General features: G+C 43.1%; 1 protein-coding gene across 3 annotated transcripts in view; it reads left to right on the top strand.

Annotated features, from left to right (window-relative positions):
• The window catches only part of Micu2 (mitochondrial calcium uptake 2), an 82,017-nt gene that overhangs the window by 43,216 nt on the left and 17,809 nt on the right, over positions 1–20,992 (top strand). For 2 of the 3 annotated variants that reach the window (NM_134396.2, XM_039092978.2), the window contains exons 3-6: positions 564–595; positions 1,240–1,315; positions 9,813–9,860; positions 11,650–11,732. In NM_134396.2, the coding sequence (NP_599223.2) occupies positions 564–595; positions 1,240–1,315; positions 9,813–9,860; positions 11,650–11,732 (239 nt within the window). The remainder of the gene's footprint in view (positions 1–563; positions 596–1,239; positions 1,316–9,812; positions 9,861–11,649; positions 11,733–20,992) is intronic. The other variant, XM_039092977.2, reaches the window with a different exon arrangement.

Raw genomic sequence — 20,992 nt, 5'->3', positions numbered from 1 at the left:
GATGATGATGGTGGTGAAGGTGGTGGTGAAGGGGGGGTGATAAAAAGGTTCTGAGAGAAAGGGTCTGAAAACTTGAAAGAACTTCCTATCTCTACTATCTAATGAGACATTATAAAGAGCAGTGTCCCCTCAGAATGAACAGTCTTGGTCACCTCTCAATCCAGGCTGACAGATGGTAAGCTGAGAGGGTGTTTAGGTTCAGAATAGTTCTCCAAAACATGGATGGGACTTCTTTGAATCATTAAAACCAAAACTGATTTTAACAAACAAGACAGGAATTAATGCGGCACAAACCAATGTCCAGTGCCCACAAACAAGCAGAAAGACTGTAAGAATTCAAGAGTGTATGACTGAAATTGATCTTGTAGAAACTATAGTATCTTTGTGCTCAGATTCAGAACTCTTTGTCTCCAGGTTTTACATTAAAGATGTTGACTAAAACTGCCAACTTTATTTCTAGCCTAAATTGAGCTGTTTGTTTTAGAAAGGGTTTTTCTTCCTTAGTGCAGCCTGAGTTTTGGGGGGAAATGTGAATACTAAGTCATGGCTCTCCTTTGTTGCAGGTAAAACACTAGTCAAGAAGCTGGCAAAAAAGGTAAGCAGCATGGGGACTTGTGTCCCTTTGTGTGACTGCGGCCTGCACTGTGACCCCTGCTGGCTTAGCTCAGAGATGGGCTCCTGCCAGCCCCACTCCCAGTTTCTCTTTTGTTCCTCTGACTTAACTTCTTCGCCAAGTCACCATCACCAGCCCAGCTTCTCTCTCTCTACCCACCTTTGCTCCATGTATGAAAACACCCAGTTTTATTACTTTGGAATTTGCCTACTAGGAAAATTGCTAGGCACAGAATCTCCTTCCCTAAACTTACCCGCTATCCTGCACCAGCCAGCCTCCACCCACCTCCTTGGCTATCCACTGGTTCTAGCTTCCCCCAGATCTTACATGATAGCTGCAAGCTTCTCCTTCCAAGACCTAGTGAAACACCCCCACCCACACCCACACCCCACACACACCCCCACACCCTACACTCTTTTCCTCCTGGAACCCAGAAGCCCCACCTATCCCTTCCGCCCAGCAATTGATCCCCAGCCGCCTTTATTGACCAAATAAAGAACCAATTAGGGAACCAGACTTTAGTGTCAGCACCTCCTCCTACAGGGGCTTTTATTTGTCTGTTTGGGGTGACATGGAATATGGTCTTGTGTACTTAAATTGAAAGATTTTAATTTGTGTATTCAAAGGATATCGAGGATGTACTGTCAGGAATCCAAACAGCACGTTGTGGATCAACGTTTTTTAGAGACCTAGGCGATAAAGGTAATTTCAGTCATTGTTAAATTTTTTTTTGTGTGTGTGTGTGTGTGTGTGTGTGTGTGTGTGTGTGTACATACTTTAACTAAGCAGTGTTAATGATTAAACTAAGATATTTATGCCGTATGACTTAATAGGTGTTTCGTGGCATAATAAATGATTCATGGTGTAAGAGATAACTTTCATAAGTTTTTTAAGCAATTAAAGATAAATTACTAGAACGTCAGTGGTAAAGTCCTAGAGAAGGAATGAGGAAGTGTGTGAAGTGAGGAGTAAGCCAGGGTCAGAAAACCCTGAGGTGATAACCACCATGCCAAGAAGTAGACAAGATGAAGGCCCATTAGGAGGCCAGGCAGAACAGCCAGAAAAGCAGAGGGAAACCATGAAGGAATGCTTCACAGAGGCTGAAGGAAATGCTAAAGAAGAGAGGACGGGCACGCAGGCCAACCCTGCAGTCCTTGCCTTTGCAATGCCTATGCACCTTTCCTGTACAGACTGAAACGGTGGTGTGACGTCAGTCCCTACGTCAGTATTACGTATTATGTCTAAACCGTCCTTGCATCCTGGAACATAACCAACATGGCCACACTACTTGTGCTTCTTAGTTCATTCCTAAATTTAATTTGCTAATTACTGAGCACTTTTGTGTCTGTTTATCAGGAAAATCAGTCTGCAGTTTGCTGTTGCTGCTGTATTCTTACGTGGTTTTGGTATCAGGGTTGATCCCAGTTTCTTACAATGAGTTTGTAGTTTCCTTACCTTTTTATTTTATGCAGCAGTTTGAAGAACATTAACATTGCCTCTTCCTGAGTAGGTTTAGTGGAATGAAAAAAGGAATCTGGTCTTGATGGTGTTAGTGTGAGACCCTTACTACTTTAATTGCTCATTGTAGACATGTCTAAAATAATTATACCCTCTTGATTTAACTTTGGTAGGGTACCTGTGTCTGTGAGTCCTCCTCTGTGGGATTTTCTGGGGGGGTTGAATATACATGTTCAAGGTAGTCCTTCAAATGACCCTCTGCACCCCAGTGGGGTCTGCTACGATGTCACCACTTTTGCCTCTCATTTGATTGATTGCATCCTCCCTCTCTTTTCATTTGACTAACAGTTTTTCTGTCTTGTTCATTTTCTAAAAGCTTACTGTCTTTATTTCATTAAGTCTTTGTATTGTTCTTTTAATGTTCAATTCATTAATTCATTAATTCATAATTTCTGCCCTCATTTTTCTTTCTGTCTTCTCCTTTGAGGTTTGCCTTGTTCTTGATTTTCTAACACTTAGATGTGCCTTTAAGCTACTCAAATATGAGATCACTGTTTTTCAGTATATGTGCATATGCTGATATGTGCAGTTCCATGTGAAGGCCTGAAAACAACCCATAGTGCCATCCTCAAGAACACTGTCCACCCCCTTTCAGACAGGATTTCTCATTGGCCTGGATCTTACCAATTAGTCTAGACTAGTCTGTGTATCCTGTGGTCCTCTTCACCAAACCCCAGTGCTGCAGTTACAGCATGCACCTACAGCCTGGATTTTTATGAGGTCGATAGTGTATGAACTCCAGTCCTTGTGCTTGCAAAGAACGCACTTTACTAACTGAGGCATCCCCAGCCTATGGGTCTCCCTTCTCCTGGTGGCCACTGGCTCACCAGGTCAGAGGGAGAAGGAGCAAGCAGGGTTCAGGTGAGTGAGTATGATGACAGTCGGAGACAGCTTCCTGAGAAAGCTCTGTCTATTGTTCCAGGGTTAGGGTGTATAAGGGCTCTTAGGGGCAAGTGTGGGAAGGGATGATTGGTCATAACATAGTTAATGATGATCACAAGGCTAGAAAGCTAGACTGTGACTCGTGTGCTGAGTCATGCTTCAGATAAGGTCACTGTGCTCAGAGATATTCTCTCCAAGGAAGGTTAGGCAGAGAAAGGGAAGCCCCACTGAGAAAGGGAGTCCTACATTTTGCTAAAAGCTCAGAGAGCTCTCCGCACATGGTGGACTACAACCTCAATAACAGGGTTCTCCAACGCCAGCCCCTCTGTAGTTTTTTAACACGGCAGTCATAGCTATAAACTCAACAGACATCTTACTTGTATCCCAAAGGCTCTGATAAGTTGTGCTTCTACTTTTGTTTGATTTGTGGAAGTTGTCAGTTTCTACAGTGACCCAGTGATTTGTTACCTAAAACTGCATTACACAATAGAAGACAGCAGTGTACAATATAGAAATACATGTTTGGTTTCAATGGGTTCTTTAACTTGATTACTGCTTTTATTGACTATGATCTGAGGAGATACAGGAATTATTTCACTTTCTATATTTATTAAGACTTGCTTTTGCAAACGCAAGGCCCTGGGTTCGGTCCCCAGCTCTGAAAAAAACAAAAAGAAAAAAAAAAAAAAAGACTTGCTTTTGGGCCTATATTATGATCTGTTTTAGAGAAGAACTCAAAAGAATGTTGGATAGAGTACTCTGTAACTGTCTTATTGAGTTCATTTGATCTGTGATGGTTGAACTCCATTAAAGAATCTTCAGAATTAATTTGCTTTTGGAGATAACCAGCACCTATCCATAACTCCAGTTCCAGGGGATCCAGTACTCTTTTCTGACTCTGAGGGCCCCAGCCATGCAAGTGGTACACATGTATTCAGATATGCAGACAAAATACTCATTCACATAAAAAATTTAAAAATACTGGGATAAAGGCAAAATAATAATAAAAATAGTATAAATGAAGAAAGGCGAGATGACAGTAATGGAGCAGATCTCTCTGTACTCTAGGGTTAGGTCCTGCAGGGGTACATTGGGAGCACTGTCTCTGAGTACTCTAGGGTTAGGTCCTGCAGGGGTACATTAGGAGCACTGTCTCTGAGTACTCTAGGGTTAGGTCCTGCAGGGGTACATTGGGAGCGCTGTCTCTGAGTACTCTAGGGTTAGGTCCTGCAGGGGTACATTGGGAGCACTGTCTCTGAGTACTCTAGGGTTAGGTCCTGCAGGGGTACATTAGGAGCACTGTCTCTGAGTACTCTAGGGTTAGGTCCTGCAGGGGTACATTGGGAGCACTGTCTCTGAGTACTCTAGGGTTAGGTCCTGCAGGGGTACATTAGGAGCAGCTCTCTCTGTACTCTGGGTTAGGTCCTGCAGGGGTACATTAGGAGCGCTGTCTCTGAGTACTCTAGGGTTAGGTCCTGCAGGGGTACATTAGGAGCACTGTCTCTCTGTACTCTAGGGTTAGGCCCTGCAGGGGTACATTAGGGGCACTGTCTCTGAGTACTCTAGGTTAGATCCTGCAGGGGTACATTAGGGGCACTGTCTCTGAGTACTCTAGGTTAGATCCTGCAGGGGTACATTAGGGGCACTGTCAGTTGGACTTGCAGACTTGTGTCCTGCTATGGTTCACGCTGCTGTGAGCCTGCACTGGACACAGGTCAGAAGTCAGCCAGAGCAGTCTTCACTTGAGTGTAGGAGCCCTCTGTTGGCCACAGTTAGCTTTGCAGACTGTGGGCCTGACAGGTTTTCCCATCCTCCGGAGACTTAGGAGTTGTTATCTACAAGAGCCTCATTCCTGAGTGCATCTCCCAAATGTGCAGGGAGTAAGGGAAGAAAAACACAGCACAGAGATCCTTACGGACAGGCTTGTCCCTTTACTTTCAAACCCACTAAGTGACCCTGCTGGAGGGCTGCAGCTGTGAGAGATAGTTCCCGATAGCTTCAGAATTCTGAGTCTTTACAACAGGATCTTCTAGCAAATGCATCCCTCTGAAGGGTGACCTACCCACTAGCTTTAGGGCTATCAGACTCCGTGTTACTCTCAGTGGAAGAGATCTGCCCTAGCCACCAAGAGCAGCGTGTCTTCCTCCTATAATCCTCAGTGCCTGACCCCAGCTCCCAGACACCTGCAAATTCTTCACGGCTACCTCACCCTGGCTCTGTGGTCAGTTGATTTTAGAGTCCTTGATTTATTCTCAAGTCCCCGAGGTATCAGTTTTAAATAGTAGGTTCCCTGTCAAGATGGCACCCAGCTACAGTCCACCAAGTCATGAGGAATGACAGTATGGAACTTCTCAGCACTGAGGACCGTGCTTTCTCACCAAAACCCAAACCAAATGGGATTGGGGTTTCCTATGACTGTGAGCTTGTGTGCTGAGCGGGTTGCTCCTCACCGTGGCCACCTGTGCTCCCTTTTAGAAAGGCTCGTACTCCCCACCCCCACACACTCGAGCTGCACCACCAGAACAGCGGGCTTCTCCAAACTCTCTTGTCACTCCTTTGTGATGTCTAATGCTGGTCCCTTTCTCCCTCTGGAACCCAGTCTTCTGCATTTGATCCTGGCTCTTCTCTGTCCCTCATGTGAAGCAGCTACTAGCCTCCCATTTGTCCTGAGTACTTGATGCTTACAGGGATATAGGTTAGTATGCAGTGAGATCTGTGGCCATGTTGCAAATTTTTGAGAAATGGGTGCCATCATGAGAACGTATTTGAAACCTGGCTGAGCGGCCAGCACACAGGCGGAGGAGTTAGGAGCAAGCCGAGGTGAAGACAGATAGTTGAGGGTGAGATGTGAGCATATTTCTTATTGAGGAGAGGGAAGGGGTTGGGGGTTTAAGCAGGACAAAGTCCCGGAAAGTATGGAAAGAGATTCTAGAAAGCTAAAAGGACTGCCGCACCACCGACTGCTAGGTTTTCTGATATGCCAGGAGGGAAGAACAGATAGGTAATGCTCGTCTGACATACTGTGTTTGCAAAATTAGTAGTGAGTATTGGGGAACCGCCTAGACGAAGCAGAGTAGAAGGGCTTATGTCTAGAGAGAGGAGGTTGGAAGAAGAATTTGGAGAAGCCTTAAGTAGAGACATAGTCCATGAAGCAGAGAGTCACTGGGCAACATTGATTACCCCCTGCATCTCACCTGGAGCAGTAAAGGGCTGCAGGTGAATGAAGCTAACGGTATGTTTGGCAAGTAGAGGACAGTCCTGGAGGAAGCCATTAAGAATACTAACTACTTAGAAAAAGGTTGACTAATTATTTATGGATCCTAAACAGGACAGTAGAGAAGGAAGTCAGATAGGAAGAAAGATGAAAAAGAAACAGGAAGTCAAGAGAAAGCTGCCAGTGACATTGGAAAGCAAACATGGTGGGGAAAGAGTGGTTGGTTTGAAAAATAAGCATTTAGGAAACTTCAAAATAGCTCTAGGGGATGGATCAATGGTTAGGGAATGGCTCAGTGGTATAGAGCCCCTGGCTAACAGGGAAGGTCCTGAGTTTGATCTCCAGGGTCTATTCCAAATGAATACATACATACATACATACATACATACATACATACATACATACATGTGTGTGTGTGTGTGTACACCTAATTCTGTGTATTAGTAATATGAATCAATAGCTGGTTTGTGGATTTCTGTTCGCCCTCAGTATGTTAATATATAGTAGAGAGCACAGAATTTCACGATATTACATATACTGAATGGCCCAATGGTCTGTACACTGCAGTAACCCCTATAACAGGGTTTCTCAACCTGTGCCTCACAAAAAAGAGTCCCATAGCAGCTATCCTGCACGTTAGACATTTATGTTACGATTCATAACAATAGCAAATTACAGTTATGCAGTAACAACAAAATAATTCTGTGGTTGGAGGTCACCACACCATGAGGGACTGTATGAAAGGTTGAGAACCTCTGCTCTGTTGAATTGCTCCAAACCAAGACAGCAGACTAAGCCTTTGCGCTTTAAGAGATGATGGTCTACAGTTTCATATTGGGGATTTCAGGAATGTATGTATTCTGAAGTTGACAGACTCAACATTTCCCTGTATTTATGACAAGGAGGAGGCAGAGAAAGATCAATTCTGGCATCCATGCTTTCTCCATTGTCAGTCCAGGACCCCCCAGCCTTTGGACAGGGCCATCCCTCTCAGATCCACCTCTCTGCGAAAGCCCTCAGTACCACAGCGGTACCTTAGCAGGGATTCCAAAGTCAGTCGAGCTAATTAATAATGGAGCTTAACAAACAGAAAAACTTTGAGGAAGGATTTAACAGGAATTTTTGTTTGCTTGTTGATTTTAGTTTTCCATTAAAATATAAATTTCCAAGGAAGAAGAGTCAACAGCAGTTTTAGTCACCTGTACCTCAATGTTAATAAAATTGTCAGTGTTAATAACAATTTACATTGCTCCATTTCACCCCATGTAAGTTTTATCAGAATTTATAACATAACTAGCAAAAGGTAAAATGTTCTTGAGATAAAAATAATTCACTCTGCATATCAAAGAAAAGTAAACTATGAGTTATGATTATTCTGCATTTTTAAACAGCTAGATTGTCATAGCACACTTTCCTCAAGGATGTTCTGACCACTGAATTGAAGACACGTTGTTGTAAGATATGAATAAATCCCCATGGAGAGGGGTAATCCAGCCTTCTTGGGAAACAAGGTCCTCAAATGCTGTTAACTGAACATATTCGTGTCTGAGTGTGGTTCCAACTTCAGAATGTTTCTGGAGTGTAAGAACTGTTCCTTATCTCTCCTAGTGCCCTCTTCAGAGTCTTTATTAAAATTTTAACACTATGTTTTTGGGAAAAAAAAAAAAAACACATTTCCCAACTTGGGCTGGGGAGATGGTGTGGTAGTTGAGAGCACTAACTGTTCTTTCAGAGGACCCAGGTTCAATTCCCAGTGCCCACATGGCAGTTCGCACCTGTCTGTAACTCATGCATATGGTGCAAAGACATAGGCAAGCAAACCACCCATACATTAAATAGACAAATAATGAGAGGATCATTCCATGTTTATTCTGCTTTGAAACTGCCACTTAGCAGCATTCAGTTTACCATTCAGGGTAACAAACGGGTACTGCACAGCCTTCCTGAGCGCCCTCAGGTGCGAGCTCTTAGAGCTGCTTTCTGAGGCAGAGGCTGGCCCCTGCTGGCTCTCTGGTGCTTGTAATGCACCGTGAGCACAAGCTCATGGTTATACCTTCTCCACAGTGTTTATTTAAATCTTTTACTTTTAAGTCCGTGTTTGAAAAGAAGACACTAGAATTTTTCTTTTCAGAAATTGTCTATGCTTAGAGGACATTTACCTGTGTTTAAAGAACAGAGATCTCCTTTGGCACCAAGCCCAGTACAGTCTACAAGTTGGGATTTTTTTCTTTCATTTTTTTCTTTCTTTGCTCTATTCCTTTGAAATATAGAAAAACACTATTTTCCACTTTTTTTCAGCCTGCCAAGGGATGAAATGCTTTGATCCTCAAACTAACATTAGAGCACTTCTGCCAGGAACCAGACATGACAAAGACATAGAACTTATTCTCCCCTCATGTAAACGCTGAATAGTCTTCAGAGAGTGTCTGAAGACTTACTACGGTCCTCTCTCTGAGAAAGCGCTAAAACCTGCTCTAAAAGCAGGGAAATAAAGAGCTGGTGATTGACAGGAAGTCCGTACCCAGCATGTGGAGCACCTACTCCTGAGGCTTTGAAGTGCTGTGATAGGAAGGCTCTGTTTCAAAATACACAGTGAGAGGTGGGGACCGAAAGACAAAACAAGACTGATGAGTTGACAATGAACTTAAGTTTCATTATCTAACATAATAATATATAAGTAAGTGTCATTATTCTGTGTGGTTTTATCTGTCAAGAAAGTTTATTAAGGGACCAAGTATAGAGCTCGTTCCAAAGCCAGCTTGGTTTGGAGCTAAGACATACCCCGTACCCATTTTTCAAGCCCCGCAGTTAAATATGGGCTCTCAGGCTCTGAATACTGCCTTGTGTCAACGCCAGTCACTTTGCCCATGGCCTCATATTTCTAAGTATAACTGTCCAGTCATCAAGTCCACACACAGCCTCCCCACAAAAGAGTCAGTGACCCAGCATTCTCAGTAGAAATCATGCAGCACTATTCATAGTAGCCCAGCTTCAACCATGACTTGTCCCTGAACCAGTGCCTGGAGCCACACCCCTAGAGCCTATTCACCAGCTTGCGCTCAAGCCACTTACCCATCTGTGCTGGATAGTGTTTTGTCAACTTGGCACAAGCTAGAGTCATTCGGGAAGAGGGAGTCTTGATTGAGCCAGGAATGGAAGGCCAGTGTCAGGGTAGAGGATAGAGGACGGAGTGAGATGCCTAGCAGGTAAGGAAAGGGAGAAGGGAGAACTCCACTTTCCTCAGCATCTTGCTAGACAGACCAGTTGATGCTCATGTGTGAGAGATCAGTCTGCTATACTGCTGTATACCCATTCACAGGCTGATTTCAACTGGAGAACCCTCCTAGGCACACCCATAAACAGTGTGCACTCCTTGGCCCAGGCAGACTGGCACAGAAGATTCACTGTTGTGACCTCCTAAAAGTTGATGATGAAGTATGGTTCCCTCTTTTTAAACCCTGGCTGTGTTTCAATTTTGTTATTCAATGGTTTCCACCAAAGAGATGTAGAGTAGAAACATCTGTTTTTACAGAGGTGATGTTTCAGTACTATTCATCTCCTGACTTGTTCTGTTCTTTCCTCCAGGGGTAATTTCATATACTGAGTATCTTTTCTTGCTTACGATCCTCACAAGTAAGTACATCACACACTTCTACTTACAGCTGGGATATGGCATTCGATCCTCTTTGTAAAAAAAGATGCATCTATGTATGTGAGCGCACTGTAGCTGCCTGCAGACCACCAGAAGAGGGCATCAGATCCCATTACAGATGGTTGTGAGCCACCATGTGGTTGCTGGGAACTGAACTCAGGACCTCTGGAAGAGCAATCAGTGCTCTTAACCTCTGAGCCATCTCTCCAGCCCCAAATTCAGATCCTTAACAAGCAGGACTTTTGAAATTTGGTATTTGTCTCCTTATGACTAAGAACATTGGTCATAGGGCTGGTGAGGTTGCTCAGTGGTTAAAGTAAGGTGCTTACTATACAAGCATGAGAGCATGAATTCCTCAGGAAAAGCCTGAGGGGTGAAGGCAGTCTGAGTGGGAAAAGCTCCAGAGTCTATGAGGGTGGGCACTAAGGTGGAGCACAGTAACGGAAGCCATCCAAAGTACTGGCTTCCATGTGTGCACGCACAGACAGACTCAAATGCACACACCAGAGACACTCGTGTGCGTACACACGCGCTCACACACATACACACACACACACACACACACACACACACACACACACACACACAGGAACCTTAACAAAATAATGTTAAATTAGATTGTGTTCTGAGATCTCCTCTCTCCCATACCCAGAAACTTTGTGTCAGAGACAGATAGGGTGAGAGAAATCATGGTTAGTTTTCTCAGAGAGAGATCATGGCTAGTATTATCTGATAAAATGGGAAAGAAAAAAAAATCATGGTTAATGATCTCTGAGAAAGCCTTCTCAGAGAGAGGGGGGAAGGAGAATGAATGAATATTTTGTTGTTTTATTTGGTGGGGGGGAGGGTTGTTTAGTTGAGAGAAAGTCTCACAGTGACCCAGACTGCCTTAGAACTCTCTTGAGTTCACAAAGATCTACGTACCTCTGTCTCTGGGATTAAAGGATGTTTGGCCTCTCAGGGATTTTTTCAAAAACAACTTTATTTGAAGTTGGACAATATTCCTGTCCTTCAAAAGTATTCTAGTGGTAAAAACTAGGAAAAGACCAAGGGACTCCCAGATGTGGATGATACTAAGTAGACTTGGTGACTTAACACAGCATACCTTGCTGCATTCTAAAACAAAACACAGCATTAGTGAAAATTATACAGTCTGTTGTTCATGGTTCATAATTCTGTGCCAGTGTTTATCTTAGTCTTGCTAAGTGTTCTGTAGATGTGTAAAATTTTACATATTCTATTAAAGGTATATGGGCCTGCCACTATACATTATTATAATATGTCCAAAAATGGCAAAATTAAAAGTTAAAAAAACTAAGAAAGTAATGAAAATAATAATAATAATAATAATAATAATAGTAATAGTAATAACAACAACAACAATAACAATGATGATGATTTATGAAAATAGCAGGAGTGCTGTGAAAGCAGAAGGAAGCTGGAGGTGGAGGCGAAGAAGCGAGTTCTCAGAGCACTTAGTTGTTAAGGGCAAGCAGCACAGCCACAACTCATGGGAGATGCCAAGACACATGAGCTTCAACATCAAGTACAGTTTGAAAGACGACCTTCTTCGTGGCTGCACTGTGGTGGTGCATACTGTATCTCAAAAACAAAAGAAAAGAAAGAAAACGAAAACAGATCCTCTTTTCTCAGTCCAGCTCTTGCTTACATAGTTTCTGGTCATTTATTTTAAATTTGGAGGTTTTTCTGGCTACAAATACTTAGCTTTTCCCCAATGACTAATAGTTGTTCCTTGTTCATTCCTTGCAGAGCCTCACTCTGGGTTCCATGTTGCTTTTAAAATGCTGGATGCAGATGGTAATGAGATGATTGAGAGAAAGGAGTTTGTTAAGGTGAGCACGTGCTTGTTGGATTGTTAAGAAGCACCTGGCGTGGGGCTGGGGATTTAGCTCAGCGGTAGAGCGCTTACCTAGGAAGCGCAAGGCCCTGGGTTCGGTCCCCAGCTCCGAAAAAAAGAACCAAAAAAAAAAAAGAAGCACCTGGCGCTTGAGTAGTAATAGTCCACGTCCTTCACAACCTAAACCGTCTTCACTGTTACATATGCGACAGCAAAGCGCTTGGACTTCAGAACTGTGTTCTAATGGCTCCGCAGTTGAGAGCACTTGTAGTTCTCCCAGAGGACATGGCTTTAGTTCCTGCATCCCTGTAACAGCTTACACCTCTCTGTAACTCCAGCTTTTGACCACAGCAGCACCAGACCCACTCGGTGCACAAACCTGCACTCGTGCAAAACACTCATGTATATAAGGTAAAACGCATACATTTTTAAAATACTTTCTGAAATACAGTCTTGGGGACATTAACAAGTGACTAAAACATAAGATTCTAAAAAGAGAAATGAGTGGCGCATTTACATTTTCATGATTTTGCTTTCTTGACTTCAATGTATAATTATAAAGTAAAAAGGGATTCATAGACCATATGCTTTAAAGAATGCATGTTAACCATATGTTTTAAATTAGTCTTATATCAAAAAAGAATAATAAAAACGTAAGCCTCCATGAAGAGTAATAAAGCCAAAAAGTATGAATTAGTGCAAATTTTTTAGGAACTGGATACAGTGAATATTTGAAAAGATGTAAATACAGCTGAAGTGTTTAGTAATATATTTTCTAAATCTGCAAACAAGGAAATCCATTCTGTTCCTTAAAAGTAAGTAATGATATGAAAGAAATACCTCAGTGTAAACTGTTGGGTATGCTCTGTAGTCAAGTGCAGAGGGGTATGTGGATACGCAGCACGTAACTTAGTTGATGGTGGTACCATTAGCAAACTAATGGGGAAATGTGGACACAGATGACTGATTTGTAGCATTTTGTTTGTTTGGTTGGTTGGTTGGTTAGGTTTTGGGGGTTTAGGTTTTGGTGGACTTTTGGTTTTTGTTTTCCAAGAGAGGGTGACCTTATGTAGCTCTTGCTGTCCTGAAGTCACTAGGCAGACCAGGTTGGCCTCAAACTCAGAGATCTACCTGCCTTTCTCTTCCCAGTGCTGTGACTAATTTTTTTAAAGTCTTGAGATATGAAACAAATAACACTCTCTTTAAAGTGTGTGTGTGTGTGTGTGTGTGTGTGTGTGTGTGTGTGTGTGTGTGTGTTAAGAAATAAGAGGGAGTTGGGGATTTAGCTCAGCGGTAGAGCACTTGCCTAGCAAGCGCAAGGCCCTGGGTTCGGTCCCCAGCTCCAAAAAAAAAAAAAGAAAAAGAAAAAGAAATAAGAGGATGCTGAGTTGAAAAACAAATTTTTATCTGCTTTCAAAGTTAAATACATGCCTTGCATATTGCATATGACTGGGGGATTTTATTCCAAGATTTGTAGTCAAAGAAAAGAGGATCTATAGGTGGGTGTGCTGGCTCAAGCTTGTAATCCCAACACTTGGATAATGTTGGAGGAGGACCATGAGTTCTAGACCAGCCAAGGCTACAGAGTGAGCTCTCAGCCAGCCTGGGCCACAAAGAGACCCTGTCTCAAAGTAGCCGGCAAGTGACTCTCTGTAAGCTGAAGGTCAGCCTGGTTTGTACACCAAGCGCCTGCCCAGTGAAGGCTCCGTAGTGAGAGCCTCCAGCACATAACTTGAAGACAGAAACGTATGCCAGCACCTGGAGATGACTATGCATCGCAGCTTCGTCCATGGTAGCTCCAGTCTGGGAGCAGCCAAAGTGTTTGCCAAAACTAATCAGGTAAAAAAAATGTTGGCTGGACAGATGGCTCAGTGGTTAAGAGCACTGACTGTTCTTCCAAAAGACCTGAGTTCAATTCCCAGCAACCACATGGTGGCTCACAACCATCTGTAATGGGATCCGATGCCCTCTTCTGGTCTGTCCAAAGATGGTGACAGTGTACTCACATACATGGAATAAATAAATAAATCTTTAAAAAAAAAAAATAGCGGGGGCTGGAGAGATGGCTCAATGGTTAAGAGCACTGACTGCTCTTCCAGAGGTCCTGAGTTCAATTCCCAGCAACCACATGGTGGTTCACAACCATCTATGAATAAAATAAATCTTTGGTTCTTTTTTTTTTTCGGAGCTGGGGACCGAACCCAGGGCCTTGCGCTTCCTAGGTAAGCGCTCTACCACTGAGCTAAATCCCCAGCCCCAAAATAAATCTTAAAAACAAAAAAAAAAGTTAGGTATACAGTATAATTTTACTCAGCAACAAAAAGGGACAAAGAATTAAGCAATGACATAAGCAATGACAGTAAGAATGGATCCAAATGAAAAAAAGTATAAACTGTGTGATTCTGTGTATATACAGTTCTCCATGTTGACACTAAAACAAAGCAGACCATTGGTTGTCTGGAGCCTGAGAGGAATAAGGGGTTGTTTGCCTACATGAGGAAAGGGAGGGAGAGAGAAGAAAGACTGAAAATATTTCAGAATACACCGTGGTTATGTGGCTGTGTAAGGTGTATGTTGTTCTCTATAAAAATTCACCCAGTAAATCTTTTTGACATCGTTCAATGCCATAGCTTTGAAAATGGTTTGTTTTATACAAGAAACTACCGCAAAGCCTTGGAACAGAGGAAGAGCAGAAAAGATCTAAATAGAGAATGAATTATAAAACAATTGAACCCCTCAAAAAGTAGGCTTGTGATCCAGAACAGACGATGAGGAGACAGGGTAGATGATGTGACACCTGAGTGGGCTGTCGAGTGGCGGATGGGTGCTTGGGGCTCAGGTACACAGACTCTTTTACCTGCAGTCACCATGAGTGATGAATCTGTTCATTTTCAAAGCGTAAGTGGGGGGATCACTTTTAGAAATTAAGACACTAGGCTGGGGAGATGGCTCAGAGCACTTGCTACCTACGCATGAGGCCCTGGGTGCAGATCACCAGCACCCACTGTGGCCATGTGTGTCTAACACCAGTGTGGAGGGATCTCAGGAGCTTGCTGGCCAGACAGGTTAACAAAAACCAGGGAGAGTGATAGAAAAGGACACCTCTGCATGAACACAGACAGACACACACACACACACACACACACACACACACACACACACACACACACACCCCAGACAGTAAACAAAAATACCTGTATAAATGTTTGATCTAGAGTGAAGGCTTTTAGTTGGATAGACTAATTGAAATTCCTTGTTACTTGTCTTGCCTTAGTATGTATGTAGTGTATGTATCCTCTGCAGGTCCCAGTATCATTTTCTTTGAAGTTTAGCAAACTGCGGTCAGGAGGCTAAGGCAGAAGGATCACAGGGTTCACAGTAGCCTGGGCTAAATGGCAAGACCCTGTCCAAAACAGATGTCTTACAATAAAGGGCAACAAAGATACTTGGAAAGCAGCCTTGATGTAGAATCCTCGTAGACTATGATTCACGATTCACTTCCAGCTGTACAGTTCTACCCTGAGTAACGAGGCGCCAATGTATCAGCAGCAGCTGCTTTCATAGCTCAGAGCCTTGAGAAAGTTTTCCTCGTTCTCATTTCCAGGGATGGAAGTAGTTCTTTTGCCAAGAGCAATAAGCAGAGTCCCAGAGCCAAAAGCCCCCCAAAGACCCCCCAAAGAGGCCCCCAAAAAGCCCCCCAAAGAGGCAAGCAAACCTGGGAAGGAAAGGAGGGACAGTGGGAATGTTCACCAGCAGACTGTACAGAGCGACTGAGTAGATAGGGACTGACTGGAGACATCTGAAGTTGTGGAAGTCAGTAGGAATTACAGAGACATTTCAAAGGAGAAGCAAGTGCACTGGTAGATGGCTTAGCAGATGGACCCAGGCTCAGCTACCCAGCTAATGGTAGCTCTCAACCATTTGTAACTCCAGTTCCAAGGAATGCTGTACCCACTTCTGACCTTCACAGGCAACAGGCACACACATGGCTCACATGTATACCTGTAGACAAAACATTCATACATATATGTAAGAAAATTATTTTAAATATTTTTAAAGAGAAATGGAGACTGGAGAATAAATAGGAATTGTAAAAGTACTGTCAATAAATTTAAGAAATTATTTTGAGATTGTTTTTATTTTTGTGTGTATGTACATATATGTACATGCATGTGTATACATGGAGCATATCATCCCGTGGAGCATGTGTCAGAGTCCGTTCTCTCCTTCCACTGTATGGATCCCGTAGTTCAAACTGCAGTTGTCAAGCTTGCTTTTGGTATTTCAAGCAATCTCACAAGCACCCTTCTGAGATATGTGATAATTAAAGAAGGAACTAACCCTAAGGTAGGAAACAGAGTTGCACACAGAGAACCTGAGGGTCAGTGCTATAGTTTACAAGATACCATTGCTGTCTGGCTACCTCATCTACCTTAGAGCCAGGAAACACCACATGGACTTAGGACAGTCATTCAGGTAGAGAGGCTGTGAGGTATAACATTATCCTGTCAGGTTTCAAGCTGTTAGAATTTACACTTGTGCAATTCTCCAAGCCCTGGATAAACTTTGTGCTTTATAGTGGAGTTAAAGGAGAATTCTTTAAGACAGACTGAACAAGAGCCCTGCAGGTATCACCAGCGGGCTTGCAAAACTCAAGAGTTAGTTGCATTTCAGTAATGTTTGGGGTAACTTGAGACAAAGGCACAAAGCTATAGAATCTTTTCAGCTACAGAAGATCATAGATGCTCAAGATGCCTTCAAGACGGTGAAGACTATTTATTGGCAGAATACCTAAGGTTGGTCTGTGACATCACGTGCGGAGAGAGAGAGAGAGAGAGAGAGAGAGAGAGAGAGAGAGAGAGAGAGAGAGATCTATAAAGGGTTCTTGGTGCTGGCCACAGAATTGGAACTTGATAACAAGGAGACTTCTATATATGTCAATTTTTGAAGAAAATATTTCAAGGAAGAAATTTATATTAATTATTGTTTATATTAATTATTTTATCTGTTTTACTTCCATGATCCTTGAATTAATAAACCTAAGTATATAGTATCATATATATAGATATTATATATACATATATATTCTTGAAAGAGCCAAGAGTGATGGTGCAGTGATAAGATACATTTCTGTAATATCTTTTGAAAGTGTCCTAAAATTCACATTGCCTCAGTTTGTGACTTTGATATTTGTAAACGTTTGTGTTTTATTAACTCTAGATGAAAATACTGTGTTAGGAAGTGCCTGAGAGCTGGTGAGAGTCACCATCCACATGAATTGCTCTCTGTCAGGTGTGATAAACAGTGTGGACAGTGATCAAAGCCAGTAATAGTTAATCCGTGTAATCTTCACCTTGATAGATGGTGCATCTGCTTGTAGGCTGAGTGCCAGGGTTTTAAGGCTAGTCCTCTAGACAGTCGATTAATGAGCTGTCTGTTCACGGGGGAACCTGCTCCTAGGTGGTCCTTTCATCCCGAACTGTCTTCACACTGCTGGAAACCGCTGAGCTCTTAAAATAGGAGTTTAGGAGTTTGTCCAGCTACATACACCTGCTAGAGTTGCCGCTAACTAAGTGGGAAAGCCTTGGGGAGAGCTTATTCTCCTTGGTTTTCAGTGATTCTCCCATTCCCGAATGTAAACTGTCCTGGAAGCAAAGAGAAGCAAACATGACTCTGGGTAACTCATTTCCAGGCTGAAATTGAAAGTGTGGATGAACAGAGATTCAGACCATTGATTCTACAATACAGCCTTGGTCTTTCAGAATGTGTACCCAGTGAATGAGCGCTGATGGGTCTTTGACAGATTATTCACTTTAGCGTTACCCATCTGTTTGATGGCATAGCATCCCAGTGCCCAAATCCTTGCTCTTCCGTGAGCTTGGATGTCCTTACCCCGCTCCTTCAGACAAGAGTGTCATCAAGGAGGGCTACCCGGAGGAAGCCTCCCAACGCCACCTGCGTCTGCTCCAATGGTTAGCTCAGTACCTGCCTTTACTCTACTTGTTTACTCTCTTCCGCCTGTTAGAGCGGAAGTTCAGTGATGGCCAGGGAGCTGTCTGTCCCTCACTGCTGCTCTACAGCACGTCCAGCAGTGCTGTTCTCATAAAGCAGGCACATACAGCTTGTTATCATGAGCCAGGTCCTGTGCTGCTGTGTTAGAGAGTCAGGGGGAAAGAAAGATCCTCTGGCCTGAGGATCTGAGTTGGACTGAGTGTTCAAGTTCATATTCTCAAATGAAAATGCCAAAACAAAGATGAACATAAGCACTTTAAAGTCACATTTGTGTGTGTGTCTGTGTGCACGTGTGTCTGTGTGTATGTGTGTGTGTGTGTGTCTGTGTGTGTGTGTGTGTGTGTGTGTGTGTGTGTGTGTGTGTGTGTCTGTGTGTGTGTCTCACACTGGACCCAGGTCCAATACCCAGCACCCACATAGCAGCTCACAATAGTCTACAACTACAGTTCCAAGACCTCCAGCACCTTCTTCGTATCTCTATAAGCAGCAGGACTACAGTAGTGCACACTCATACACTCAGGCAAAACACCCTTTGTATGGTGTTTTAAAAATTACTTATTGGGGCTGGAAAGATGGCTCAGCGGTTAAGAGCACTGGCTGTTCTTCCAGAGTCCTGAGTTCAATCCCAACAACTACATGGTAGCTCATAACCATCTGTAATGGGATCTGATGCCCTCTTCTGGTGTGTCTGAAGACAGCTACAGTGTACTCATATACATAAAATAAATAAATAAATCTTTTTTAAAAAATTACTTACTTACACAGTAACTTCTGAGAGAATTGTTTATTTTTATTTTCTGTGTGGCACATGTATAACTACCCATGAAGGCCAGAAGAGAGTTCATATCCCTTAGAACCACTTGGACCCTCAAACCAACTCTAAATTCTCACAGTGGTTCTCAACCTGGGGGTTGCATATCAGATATCCTGCATAGTAGATGTTTACATTATGATTCATAACAGTAGCAAAATCACTACTGTTAGTGATGAAGTAGCAAGGAAATAATTTTATGCTTGGAGGTAACCACAACCTCAGGAATTGTATTAAAGGTCACGGCATTAGGAAGTATTAGGAAAGCTGAGAGCCACTGCTCTGTAGACTCTACAAGAGAGCAAGTGCTTTAGCTCGTGATAAACTCCCACCAGTATTCCTAAGTAATGTGGACGTGGAGGAAGGTACATTAGCAATGCTTTGTACCACGGGTGCTGCAGCTATCGAGGTGCGGGCGTGGAGTGCTCTGACAGCAGCATGGGTGTTCAGACGAAATGCACTCATTTCTTAAACAAACTAACGAGACCTGGCGTCTGACTATGGACAGTCTCTATCAGAAGCCCAGAAATCACTCTCCCAGAGTCTTCCCACAGAGACATTCAAGGGCACATGGATTCACTGGGATTAAAAAGGAAGTAGTGCCAAACTTCTGCAAACCGTCAGAAACACGAGACAAAAGACAGCAAGCCCCAGGGGCTTCTGGTAACTAAAACCTGCGAAGGACATGCCAAGAAGTAAATTCTAGTCCTATTCTCATGAGCCAAAATGTAGAAGCACTTCACCAGAAAAGGCAAACCAGCCCCTATGTGAAGTGCAGAATGAGGTCGAGATGAAAATACCAGTGAGTTCCGCAGGTAAGAAATCGGTTCATGGAGTCCAGCATATGCTGTGGTGGCAGAGCAGACGAGGGCATGTGTACATGTGCTGTCTGTTTTCTGTGGTGACCTTTGGCTTTTGAGACAGCTCTTATGTAACACCCAGCCTGACTATGAACTCCGTCCTTCTGCCTTCGTCTCCAAATACCCCAGATCCAAATGCATACACCACCGTGCCCAGCTAATCATGTCAGTATACACAAGGCGCTTAACCAAATGAATCACGCTAAAAGTCAGAGACGTAGGAAAATGATGTCTTCATTCTGGTAAAGAGCATTTACAAAAGTCAGAGAGGCTGGGGGATAGCCCAGGAGCTCTCATGCTGAACTGCATCAGACTCTGAGTTCAGTCTGCAGCACTAAGAACTGAAAAGCAAACTGAGGAGCGTCTGGCTTGAGAGGTGAGGCATCCTGAGGGCCTTCCTCACAGAGTCAAGAGCAAGGCAAAAAGGTATGTTTTTAACTCTGTGTTCAGCATCTTGCTGGAAATTCCAGTGATAGCAGCCATTCAAAAAGGGAAAAATAAGTAAAAACATACTTGAAAAGGTTAGAACGGAAGAAGTCAAATCTGGCTTTTATCTCCAGCTGACACAACTCCACAGGAAAAGGAACCATCAACAAAAGCACAGCCCATTCAAACAAGTGCAGTTAAAGTGAGCCCAAACTAGGTTAGTATGCAGAACTTGTCGATTCCTTCCTGTAGTAGACATAGTTGAACTAATAAGTTTAACAGAAACCTTGCCCCGAAACTCCAAATGCTGTCATAGGCTCTGGAAAGCTGATTAAGCACTGAGAACACACGTTGCTCTTACAGGGGACTAGGGTTCAGTTCCAGCAACCACACGATGGCTCACCACCATCCATGACTCCAGTTCCAGGGGATCCAGCCCCTTCTCACCTCTGTTGGCACCAAGTGGCCCTGTGGTACACATACAAACATATAGGCAAAACACTCGTTAATAAACCTCTAAAAAGCAAAGAAAGTGTTGCTGAGTTGCTGATAAAAACAGGAGAAGGTATAAATAAGTAGAGATACAGAGTGTTGATGAGTTTGGATGTGTCAAGACAAACCAAGTTGCAAATGACAAGCAGATGTTTTTATAAAAACTGACAAAATGGCTTTGAAATATATGTGTAGATTACCTAGCATCCACAAAGCTTTGAGTTCTGATCCCCAGTACAGCCCCCCCCCCAAAAGGCTTAATTTTAAACATTAAAAAATAATTAAGCGTATATGTCAAAGTAGAGAGCTGGAACATATGAGTTTGAGAAACAGAAGCAGAGCTGGTTGAGGAAGTGGCTGCTGTCAGGACTCAGTGCACTGTGGCTCTGTGGTACTAGTGTGGAGGTCAGTCAGTGGAAAATAACAAGAGTGCATTCTTTGCATTCACTTATTTTCATTAAAGCTCCAAATCAAGAGACTTTAAATTAACAAATTGTGCTAGAACAACTAACTGATGTGAATAAAAAATTAGCGAGACACAAAAACAGTTAAACTTCCAGGTTGAAAATATTATGATACCTTCAGAATATAGAGGAGGCAGAGTCATTGGTTTGGTGTGGTATGATGTGATTCTTGTGTTTTTGCTCACAGTTT

The sequence above is a fragment of the Rattus norvegicus genome, chromosome 15 (assembly GCF_036323735.1).
Source record: "Rattus norvegicus strain BN/NHsdMcwi chromosome 15, GRCr8, whole genome shotgun sequence".
NCBI lineage: Eukaryota > Metazoa > Chordata > Mammalia > Rodentia > Muridae > Rattus > Rattus norvegicus.
The sequence above is the reverse complement of the archived record's forward strand: the minus strand, read 5'-3'. Positions and strand labels throughout refer to the sequence as shown.